The 12,665-nt window shown below is 38.3% G+C and overlaps 1 protein-coding gene across 1 annotated transcript; it reads right to left on the bottom strand.

Annotated features, from left to right (window-relative positions):
- Positions 1-1,320: 1,320 nt before the first annotated feature.
- LOC125472232 (expansin-A4-like) lies at positions 1,321-2,637 on the bottom strand. Its single transcript, XM_048573427.1, has 3 exons — positions 2,558-2,637; positions 1,846-2,376; positions 1,321-1,630 (listed from the first exon to the last, which is right to left on the bottom strand). The coding sequence occupies exons 1-3, from the start codon at positions 2,635-2,637 to the stop codon at positions 1,321-1,323; spliced, it is 921 nt and encodes a 306-aa protein (XP_048429384.1).
- Between the last annotated feature and the right edge of the window lie 10,028 nt (positions 2,638-12,665).

Below are 12,665 nucleotides of genomic sequence, written 5' to 3'. Positions count from 1 at the left end.
TGCCTCAAACAGTTTGGCTAAGTGTTTGAATGAATTTGATTGAATGAACTGTGGGTTTGAATTTTGATTATGTGTTTACGGTTACATCTAGATTGTCAACCGACATAGTTCCAAGTTTTGGATAATTTGGAACGAAATGAAGCACATTCTGTTTATGTATACTTAAGAATGAAATTGTATTTGGTTGAATTTGGTTGACAAACGGGGGATTCAAATTTGAATTATGTGTTTGCGGTTGCACCTAGATTGAGTTTTAGATCTCCTATATACTTTTTGAGGAATCAAACACGACGTAGTTTCAACGTTTACGAAATTAAGCGGTGACTGAGGGTTTAGAGCCCTTGTAATGATTTCGGAAATATTTGATGGTTTGATGAAATGAGAATTTTAGTATTTTGAGATTGAAAGGGTAGGTGACCCGTTGGAATGGTTTTGCTGGATGTTGTTGTCAATAAAAATCAATCAGCATTCTTTATCGTTTCAAGGAGCATTCTTTATCAATCCCCTAATTAATTTGGTTATTGACACTTGCATTTGGGACCTTATTAAGATTATCGGGTTTTTTTTTTTTTTTTTTTTTTTTTGGATAAGAATCCATTAAATCTTGAGGGTTTATGGTGGTGATTAAATATAGGATGATGATTTTCACATACTTCATTTTACTTCACACACATGCATCTTGAAGTCCTAACTGCTTCATAAGCAATGACGAAAGTACAATCAGACTACAGCGGGCTACAAACTTGGGGAAAAGTTTACAAAAGTAAGAAGTTTATACTATTTGTAGACCTCCTAAACCATTTTGCATAAATTAGCCCAGCCTACTAAGAAGAAATTAAGCAACCTTTAAAAAAATTCCTAGTTCCGCTCTTGACCATAAGTAAAATTGTGAGGAATCGGGATGGATTGGTATAGTTCCTCTATTCTTAGGACATCAGAAAAGCATATTGAGAAATAATCGCCTTCAATTGATTTAACAACATGTCCGATCAAAAAAATAAAAGAGTGATACAATTCCAACGACTTGTCTTATTTAACTACTACATATTTACGAAATGTTCATGACAAATGAATATAAGGTGGTGAAGAAATATGAGAGGTAGGTGACTGTAGCACCACCCAAAGAAAAATATTGAAGAAGGAAAATTTACGAAAACGTGATATGGTATATATGAGTGCCTTGCTTTTATTATTACATGGTCAGGCAAGAATTCCATGGTCAGTATATATACTTTTGCAATGACAAGCCAAACTAGTTCAAATAATATGTGGAGGAGTTCAACATGCACCAAGCATTGAAGCTTATGATGTGCTGTTGATCTATCGGAAGTTCTTGCCTTCAAAAGTCTGGCCAAACTGCCAATTCTTGGGGGCAACATGCCATGAAGTTGAGTGTCTTCTATCACTTGCTTCAACTCGGAAGGTCAGCGACTCACCGACCATCTTGGCACCAGTAACCCACCGCTGACCCCACATCCGACTCATTGTGGTCCATTTGAGCTTGTCGGAGCCCTTCACCTGCAAGCTGATGATGTCCCCAGCTCCTCCCACGTTCCATACCAAAACTTCATTGAAATAAGGGTTCCCGGTTATTGTGAATCGAATGCCTCCTTTCTTCTGGCATGGAACCCTACAAAACGATTTCTAGAAATCAATAAAATCTTTCTTACAAAGCAAAATGTTCTCTTGACATGAAATTAATATATTATGTTGTGATACTTTTCAATGTGGACCATTGAAATCCTTATGCTAGTCATGTGTGGTTCAGAGTCTCACAACGTTGGTACTCATGATAAAACCATTTATATGTATTAATCTATTAAATGCATGCATGCATTTAATCACCTACGGTACGTGACTGGAATAATGCCCGCCTTGTACTCGGCAATGTTGAGGAACACAGGCTTGGCTATATCGAAATGCTCGCGTGGCGGATTGCACCATCCTCCATTATCACTAGGCTGATTCCAATTTGGTGGGCAATTGTTGGTTGCAGTAACAGCGAGAACAGGGCTCCCTGGCTTGCACCATTGAGGCTCATCCACACACTTGATTTCATAGCATGCACCACATGACAACCCATTGTTGAACAAAGCATTGCTCAGTGCCACTGTCTCGAGGCCATAGCCTTCTTGAACCACGTCATGGTAACCACAAGCTCCGCCAAATGTTCCCGCGCCGCCTTCGTAGAATGTGGCATGAGCTTGCTTCCAAGGACCAGCTGTGAACCTTGGCTTATGGTGCTTTATGGGGTAGTGAACTCCAAACTGGCCGCGGTTAGCAGCAACCACATGAACATGGTCAGCTAGTACAAAAAGAAAGACCACCAGGGAACCCAAAAGAGCTCGCAAATTAGGCGATGACATGGTGATTAATCTTTTTGGTTTTTATTTTGGAGATTCTTGTGCAGCTAAGGTATTGTTATATAGTACAAGCTTGTTGTTATGTTTTTAGTTGCGATTGTTTCTAGTTTCCTCTCTGCCTCTCATTTAAATTCCATTGCCAGCAATACACAACCTATATATTGTATATTGTTGCTTGAAGATGCCCTCATAACTGATAGCGTGTCAAAGGCTGGGCATCCAGCCGCTTCGTCCCTCTCCATCCGACGTCGCCCCTTCGAAGTTCTCTCACCATCCGACGTAGCTGTTGTTGGACTCAATTTTCTTTTGCTACTGCCGATCTTCATGTAAAGCTTAAATTTCGGTTTAAAGTTTTCACTTTTCTTGATTGGAATTCGGGCTTTTTTTTTCTTTATCAATTCTATCACATAAAGAAGTATAAAAGTTCTACTATCTAGTTTTCAGAATTATCCCTATTCTGATTTCTAATTTTGGTTCACAAATAATTTATGTACTTAATATTTTTGTTTAGTTATATATTATTCAAATATTGTTATAGTTTTTGGTAGAATATTTTACTATCTGAGAAAAGTAAGAAATGTGATTTCACTCCCAATATCCCAATGCATTGATATTTGTTTCGGTTAGTTGATGAATTTACTTACACAATTGTAAAGAGAATGAAACTGATTTTAGCTCTAAATCTCTTTTTTTCCATTCCACAATGTATATTAAGGAATTGCTGATTTTGTTGATGGATTCTGTGAGACTACCATATGATGAAAGCTTGATTCTTGGTAAAGCTGCGGGAACTTCTGCTTCTTTAGGCACATCCGTTAGTTTTGAAATATTCTTTGGAAACCTGAAAACAAAAGGGCAGATTAGATCTAATTAATTTCATAAAAATATTATTTTTACTATTTATTTGTATCATTTTTCTGATAAAGATGAGACACTCGTGTATTAGTGGGCCCTTTTTTTTAATTTCATTTCAATTTTCGTTTCTTTGACCCAAGAAATGAATTGGAAAAAGGTGAAATTTAAAAATTCACCTGGCATGATTTTCCGTGTTGGTTTTCTGGGATTCCAAAAAGTTAAGGTGATGTGTATTGGTATATCAGTAATAATCCACTTATAAGATTCCATTATAAGAAATTATGATATTATAATGTTGAATTCAGTAGTTCTTATTTCAGTTAAAGATTTTTGTGTATGTTTTGCATTTGTATTTGTGGCATTTGATGTTTGCAGCAATGTCTTTGTAGTTTAACCCCAAAATGTGTTTTTTTGAGAACCAGAAAAAGAATATAATGTGTAAGTATGCTTGGATATTGAAATGAAGTGTTTTACTTGATTATCTTCTCTAAATCCTGTTGTTTTGATTTGTTTATTTTGTTCTCTATGTTATATAATCTGGGAACAATGCTTGGCTACTAAAAAATAAGTAAGAACTCTTATTCAAAACTTTTCGTGTTCGAATCAAAGAGCTTTGTGCTTATAATCATAACCGTTTATATTATAAATCACATAGTAAAGATCATATCTATAAAAATGAATTAAAACTAAGATCGTTTAGTTAATCTATTCTAGCAAATACATAGACGGTTCGTAATGCTTTTACCAATTCGCTTTATTTGTTTTTATACAATTCGATGACTAAACGACCTTAGTTTTAGTTGATTTTTTACGGAGGGGCTCTTTATAGAGTAATTTATAATATGAACGATTCTGATTATAAAAACAGAGTTCTATAAATCGCCAACAAATAATTTTGAGTAGGAACTCCTACTCTTTTTTTTAGTAGGCAAATATTGTTCATATTCTGGAGGGCGTAATTTTTTTTCACTACCATCCAAAGGTTGGAAAAAGCAAAGCCAATAATCCAAATTATCATCAAACAAAGAAACACAGTGCAAAATCCAAAATTATTCAAGGGCACAAAATAGAAGAAAACCAATTGAGATTCAAGTGTTCAGAGTCCAAATTGGAAACAAAAATATGCTAATAAACAATATTATCTTCTTAAATGGTTTGAAAATCCCCAGCAAAGTGTGGGCATTTTTGCTCATTATTTTTTAGTTATCATACTTTATACACCAGTTTATGTATGACTTGAATGGGTTTTGTGGCCCGTCATCCGAAACGAGATCTTCTCTTTATCTTGACGTTCATAGCCAGTGGACACAGAGATTCAGGCCATTTAAGGGAGAAAGAGATCTGGACCCAATTTGTATGAGGTCGGCCAGTGAAATGGACTAATGGGAGTTCTAGGATTTAAATTTAGTAATTCGGATCTCTGAGTTTGCCGACTCCAAACACTGAGATTCAGAGATAGATCTCAATTCCCCGTTTACCTTCATTGTTTGTTACACTTTGTCGATTCCATTACCACCTCATTTGAGATCCAGAATTCCGTCCCCACTATTGTTGGGCACTCCATTCACGAAAGGTCTTTACCCACTATTGCTAGAAATGTTTTTCTCTTCAATTGGATTGAAAATGGTTATATTCGAAGTTTTTTTCTTTGAATGAATTTATTCTTCCATAAAAAAAACAAAAAAATAGAAGAAATATTGATGACCTAGAAACTCAATTTAAGAAAAACACTTAATTCAACAAAAATTTTAAGTAAAACACTTATAAGGTTGTTATTTGTTATTTGTTCACCATTCTAAATAAAATTGTTTGAATCATTATGGTTATTGTTAAAATAGGTGATGCGAATATTAAGCTTAGAGACGTCCAAAAATAATATTTCTACTTTAAAAGTCCAGAATTATTACAAAACGAGAAAGATCTCATTTCAGAAATTAAAAGAAAAAAAAAATTACATTTACAAGGAGAAACATATTTGGCTCAAAGGGCAAGGATTAATTGGTTACAATTAGGTGTTCACAGTAACAAATATTTTCATGCTTCGGCAACTCTTCGTAGACAAAAGAATTATTTTACGCGGACCAACCTTGTGTTCTCTACTTATTTTGTTAACCTTGTTAGCCATTTCTGACTTTCCCTTTGTACTTTGGCTTTTGCCTAGTTGGGGAATGCATTTCGAGTTTCTCCAAAAAATAAAATAAAAATAAAAAATAAAAAATAAAAATAAAAACTGCAATTTGGATCACGGTACAAAAGGATATTGCACAATTGTTTGTTTATGACTTTTCAAATTAGTTTTTATAAGAATAATGTTAGGTAAACTATAACTACGTTTTTAAATTACATTGGTGTATTATTTTATGTGTTAAGTAAGTTATATATACAATCAGGGGTAGACCCATTAGGGGCTAAGGAGGGTTAGCTAACCTTGCGGTGAATATTTATGGAGGACTTGGGTACTGCCCTTTTGAAGGTTGGAGTTTCCCTTCATACATGCCCTCCAACTACTTGATAAAATACCTCAAAGATGAATTTATTCTTTTAAAATTTACTTGGTCAAAATTTTGAGTCCGAATGCTTCATTCTTAGGTTTTGATGAACAAAAACTAATTCGTTTTGTTCAATTTATCCAAATGAATTTTCTACCTATCAACCCTTGGCATTTTAAGATCAACTTGGGCATTATATTCTTAGTATGCGTTCGAGTAGTGAATTTTTTTCAATTGAAAGGAATTGGTAGTGGATGAGTTAACAGGACATATCCAAGATGATATTCCTGGTGTATGCTATTTGCAGACAATATAGTGCTAATAGATGAAACTCAAGGAGTAAATGCGAAGCTTAACCTTTGGTGGGAAGTATTGGAATCTAAAGGTCTTAACCTAAGTAAGTCAAAGACATAGTCTATGGAGTGCAAGTTCAATGGAAACGGTGGTTCAAATGAGTTAGGGGTGAGGATTGGAGATCAAGAAGTATCAAAGAGTGAACGCTTTCACTATCTTGGATCTATCTTGCAAAACGAAGAATTGGATGGAGACCTCAATCATAGAATACAAGCCGGATGGATGAAGTGGAAGAGTGCACCGGGTGTGTTGTGTAACAGACGTATGCCACTAAAGCTTAAGGGAAAATTTCATAACACGATAATAAGGCCATCAATGCTTTATGGTATGGAATGTTGGGCAATGAAGTATCAACACGTACACAAAATGAGTGTAGCAGAGATGATAATGCTTAATTAGATGTGTGGACACATGCGAAAGGACAATATTAGGAATGAGGATATCCGAGGTGAATTAGGAGTAGCCAAAATTGAAGGTAAGATAAGAGAAAATCAGTTAAGGTGGTTTGGACATGTGAAGCAAAGACTTATAGATGCTCCGGTTAGAAGATGCAATTACAAGACAAAGGTTCAAGGCTAAAGGGTAGAGGAAGACCTAGGAAGACTTGGACAGAGACTCTAAGAAAAGACTTAGATTACTTTGATAGGAGCATATTCATGCGACTTAATTAGCTTGTTCTCGTGCATTTATGTTGTGTTTACTTAGTTATTTTAGTGTTTAAGGCCACTTTTGTGTATTTTCAGATTATAAGGCCAAAGTGTGCAAGAAGATGCAAATTGGAGCCTTTTGGAGTGAAAGAGGAATGAATGAGTTGAAGACTTGAAGAAACGACGAATTCCTTCTCCAACGATGAATTCTTACCAAAACGAGGAATCCTACTCAAACAAGGTTTCCTACTTGAAGTAGGAAAGTAACCCTAAGTTTCCCGTTTTGGTAACCTTTCCTAATCTAAACGTCCGTATTTTCTAGCCACTTTGTAGGCCTTGTATGCACTTTAGTACACAAGACCATGGCCCTAGCCCAAGTTCCAACCAATGCCGTGTCTCTAGCCCAACTCCCTTCCCTTGCCGTGCAAGGGGGGCAATTTTGTCCCCTTTTATGCACTTAAACCCTAACCCTAATCACCCTAATTCATATTCATTCACTAGCCGTCACACCCTAATTCATTCAGCCACTCTCTCCCATTTCCTCCCTAAGCCGCACCCATTCTCTACACAATTCGCAGCCACCATCTACCATTCTCTCCAATTCCCTCCTTCAATCCGTGCATCCATAGACTCAAACATTCATTCTCCCTATCAGCCGTAGCACCATAACCCTAAACTCCTCTCTAATCCGCAGCGACATCTCCATTTTTCCTCCCAAAACCGTGCAGCCACCATCACCCAAACCCTTTTGCCGTGCATTCCCCCTTCCATTCTAGCCATCTTCCACATATTTCCCAACCTTGCCGCAGCCATCTCCACCACTTCCCACACCATTCCACACCATCCTACACCTTCCACCACCATTGCCGCAGCCACTCTACCCTTCCTCTTCCATTCCAGCCACCTTACACGCCTTCCTACACCACCCCATAACCTTGCCGCACCACTAAACCACCCTAAACCCATCTATAACCCAGAAATTCACCCAAATTCATCCAAAACCATCTCTGCCGCAGCAAGGAGAAAAGGAAAGAGGAGCTTCGACGCGCACCAATTCACGTGGATTCGTTGGGCGTTCTAGGTGTAATCAATCCTTTGTTCGTTATGTTTAAATTCAATTTTATTTCTCTTTCTGTGAACATGAGAGGCCAAACCCCTAATTGGCTAGGGGGTGATTCGAAACCATGTTTATGCTTGCAATATGAATTGATTACATTTGGTTGGAATTTCATAAGTTGTGGATTCAATTTGTTTAACTGTTTGATTGATAACTTATTTATGTATGTTTATTGAGAGTGCACGCTTAATTTTCATGCATGAATATGACGCTAGAATATAAGTGAGTTTCACCTAATAGTTATGAACTTATATTCACAAGTAGTGGAGGTTGCTTATAAACAATCGCGTTAAATGAATTCTTGGCACTAGTTTCATGCTCATCATAGTAACGAATGCCTCGTCAACACTTATAGTTTTCATGATGCTTAATGATCTTTGATTGTATCTTTATTGTGCTTTTCACGTAAAGGACTTTTGGAGAATGTTTTGAATTGCGTTGCGCTAACCCATCCAATTCCTTGTGTGATAGGTAATACACGTTTTGAATCTGCCATGTTAGACCTAGGTGCTTCTATGAATGTTATGCCATATTCGATTTATGCATCTATGAACTTAGGAGTATTGAAAAAGGATGGTGTAATCATACAATTGGCCGATAGATCTAATGCTTATCCAAAGGGAGTTTTGGAAGATGTGTTAGTGCAGGTAAATCATTTAATCTTTCCGGCGGACTTCTATGTGCTCGTGATGGATGAATCGGACCATGCCCCTTCGTTGCCAATCCTACTTGGCCGGCCATTCATGAAGACGGCGCGGACGAAGATTGACGTGTTTAATGGAACTTTGTCCATGGAATTTGATGGGGAAGTTGTTAATTTTAGTCTTTCTGATTCCATTAAGTATCCTAGTGAGGATCATTCATGTTTCTCCATTGATATAATTGATTCTTTGGCGCAGGGATACATTGAAGATTTGAATGCCGATGCGCTTGAAAACGTCATTACGAGAAGCATGGAGTTCAACACCAAGGGAGGGGGAATGTTGCTAGGCCACGGCACACACATTCCAATGCATGCCGTGCACCCTAGTGAGGAATGTATGGAGTTGGTTGCTGCCCTAGAGTCATTGCCTAGGCACGAGGGTAAGTTTTCTAAATTTGAGTCAATTCCCATTTCGACTAACAAGTTGTTGCCATCCATAGTTCAGGCACCCACCCTTGATCTCAAACCACTACCGGGCCATTTGAAGTACATTTTCTTGGGAGAAGAGGAGACTTTACCGGCCATCATTTCTTCATCACTCACGGCACAAGAAGAGGAGAAACTAGTGCGTGTTTTGAAGGAGTTCAAATCTGCCCTAGGTTGGACGTTGGCCGATATCAAAGGTATTAGTCCCACTACATGCATGCATCACATATTTCTTGAGGAGGGGGCCAAACCAACTAGAGAGGCTCAACGCCGTCTTAACCCTCCGATGATGGAAGTTGTGAAAAAGGAGATAATCAAGCTTTTAGATTGTGGAGTCATCTATCCAATCTCGGATAGTAAGTGGGTTTCACCTATCCAATGTGTGCCGAAGAAGTCTGGAGTGACGGTGGTGGAAAATGCGGAGAATGAGCTTGTGCCCACCCGAATCCAAACCGGTTGGCGTGTATGCATTGATTATAGGAAGATAAACGCCACCACGAGGAAGGACCACTTCCCATTGCCGTTCCTAGATCAAATGTTGGAAAGGTTAGCGGGTCATTCATTTTATTGTTTTCTTGATGGATACTCTGGTTATAATCAAATTGTTATTGCCCCGGATGATCAAGAAAAGACTACTTTTACATGCCCCTTTGGTACATTTGCTTATCGTCGCATGCCATTTGGTTTATGTAATGCACCTGCTACATTTCAAAGATGCATGATGAGCATATTTTCAGATTATGTTGAGAAAATTATTGAGGTTTTTATGGATGATTTCAGTGTGTTTGGTAATTCATTTGATGGTTGTTTGAGTAATCTTAGTTTGATTTTGAACCATTGTGTTGAAACGAATCTTGTGCTTAATTGGGAAAAATGTCACTTCATGGTTAAACAAGGTATTGTTCTAGGACATATTATTTCTGAAAAAGGCATTGAAGTAGATAAATCTAAGGTAGACCTTGTTCGTCACTTACCCTCTCCAACTTCGGTTAGAGAGGTTCATTCGTTTCTTGGTCATGCAGGTTTTTATAGGCGGTTCATAAAGGATTTCTCCAAGATTGCGCAGCCACTATGTCCATTGCTTCAAAAAGAGGTGGCTTTCGAGTTTGATGATGCATGCTCCACGGCATTCAAGCACCTCAAAGAGGCTCTCACTTCGGCTCCCATTATCACACCTCCAGATTGGAGCCTTCCATTCGAGTTGATGTGCGATGCTTCGGACTATGCGATTGGTGCTGTTTTGGGGCAGAGAAAGGACAAACAACCTCATGTTATTTATTATGCATCTAGAACATTAAATGATGCTCAATTAAATTACTCAACCACTGAAAAAGAATTACTTGCTGTGGTATTTGCATTAGATAAGTTTCGGTCATACTTACTTGGTACTAAAGTTATTATTTTTACTGATCATGCAGCTCTCAAGTATTTGCTCACGAAAAAGGAGGCCAAGCCTAGACTAATTCGATGGTTGTTGCTTTTACAAGAGTTTGACATTGAGATTCGGGATAAGAAGGGTGTGGAGAATGTGGTGGCTGACCACCTAAGTCGAATGATACATGAGGAAGCAGCGCCAATTTCTGAAACGTTTCCGGATGAACAACTTCTGTCCGTTGAGGTAAGTACCCCTTGGTATGCCGATTTGGTTAATTTTTTGGTGTCTAAGCTAGTTCCTAACACCTTAAGCAAGGCTCAACGTGATAAATTAAAAAAGGATGCACGTTTTTATGTTTGGGACGACCCTTATTTGTGGAAAATATGCCCGGATCAGATTGTGCATCGTTGTGTTCATGAATCTGAATCTAATTCCATTTTGAGTTTTTGCCATACATATGCATGTGGTGGACACTTTGGCACACAACGCACAGCGTTTAAGGTTCTTGAGAGTGGTTTTTATTGGCCTACATTGTTTAGAGATGCTAGGGCTTTTTGTTTAACATGTGATAGATGTCAAAAGACCGGAAGTATAGGCCAAAGAGACCAAATGCCGCAAACCCCAATCCTTGTTGTTGAAATCTTTGATGTTTGGGGTATTGATTTTATGGGTCCGTTCCCTATGTCTTTTGGTTTTACGTACATTTTACTTGCCGTGGATTATGTGTCAAAGTGGGTGGAAGCTAAAGCCACCCGAACTAACGATTCCAGAGTTGTTGCAGATTTTGTAAAATCTAACATTTTCTCTAGATTTGGGATGCCTCGAGTGCTCATAAGCGATGGTGGGTCACATTTTTGCAACCGCACCATTGCGGCGTTGCTCAAGAAGTACAACGTGTTGCATAAGGTTTCCACACCTTATCACCCCCAAACCAGTGGCCAAGCAGAAGTTTCAAATCGAGAAATCAAGCAAATTCTGGAAAAGACCGTTGGGCCGAATAGAAAAGATTGGAGCTTGCGTTTGGAGGATGCACTGTGGGCCTATCGAACGGCTTACAAAACGCCCATTGGTATGTCCCCGTTTCGGCTAGTCTATGGCAAGCCGTGCCATTTACCTGTAGAGCTTGAGCATAAGGCCCATTGGGCGGTCAAGACCTTCAATATGGATGTGGGCGCGGCTGGAAATCATAGGAAACTACAGTTGAGCGAGCTTGAAGAGATTAGGCATGAAGCGTATGAGAATGCTCGGATTTACAAGGAGAAGACCAAGGCCGTCCATGACAAGATGATTAGAGGCAAAACCTTCTCAATCGGGCAGAAAGTGTTGCTATTCAATTCCCGTCTTCGATTATTCCCCGGTAAGTTACGTTCTAAGTGGGTTGGTCCATTTGTTATCACTAATGTTTTTGTGCATGGTGCAGTCCAAATACAAAGTTTGAAAACTGGACAAGAATTCAAGGTGAATGGCCATAGGTTGAAACCCTACTACGAGAACTTTGTCGAGCATGTTGTGGAGGAGATCCCATTGCATGCCGTGAGCTCCAATGGGGAATGAGCAGAACGTCGTCCGGCTGCAAGACGTAAAAGAAAGCGCTACTTGGGAGGCAACCCATGCAATCAACAAAGGAAGAACTTGGGAATCGCTCCACACTCAGATTTGCGTCCCTAAACCCTTTCCTTTGTTGCTTACTTTATGTTATGTGTAATATGTTCAATTGTGTCTGAAACATTGAGGACAATGTTTAGTTTAAGTGTGGGGGGGTAACATTCTGTTTTGAGACTTTTTGCATGAAATTCGTAGGGTATTACCACCTAACATGTCTAAACTTGTTTCCCACTGTTTTTAAGTGTTTTTAAGCTATTTTAGAGTGTTTTAGAGTGTGTTGTCTTAAAAATCCGAAAATCCCATAAAAATTTGAAAAATTGTTTTGAAAAACCCAAAAAGAGTTGTTTTTGTGAGTTTGTTTGTGTCGTAGGTCACCTTCCAACACAATGATGAGGATTTGGTTTTTAATTGCATGATGGTTAAAGAAAGTTACAAACATGGATGGACGTTTGATATACTCTTTGGTTTATGCTTGGTTGTAGTTATAGTTTACGAATTCACATGTAATCACAAAGAAAAAAATTAGTTTTTGTAACATGCTTGAAGGAAGGAACTTAAACAAATGCTACATCCCTGTGAGACTTGAGCCTAAACGTTATTTGGAGAGTAATAATCTGTTCATCATTGTTTTCTAAAGTCGTTGCATGATCTCATTATTCTTTGCTTGGTTACTACTTAGAAGGCGTTTCATCACTTAGTTCCACATGCTAGAACTCATGCCCATTTCATTC

This window comes from the organism of the source record quoted next, unplaced genomic scaffold (assembly GCF_019419815.1).
Source record: "Pyrus x bretschneideri cultivar Hongxiangsu unplaced genomic scaffold, Pyrus_bretschneideri_v1 Contig68, whole genome shotgun sequence".
Lineage (NCBI taxonomy): Eukaryota > Viridiplantae > Streptophyta > Magnoliopsida > Rosales > Rosaceae > Pyrus > Pyrus x bretschneideri.
The sequence above is the reverse complement of the archived record's forward strand: the minus strand, read 5'-3'. Positions and strand labels throughout refer to the sequence as shown.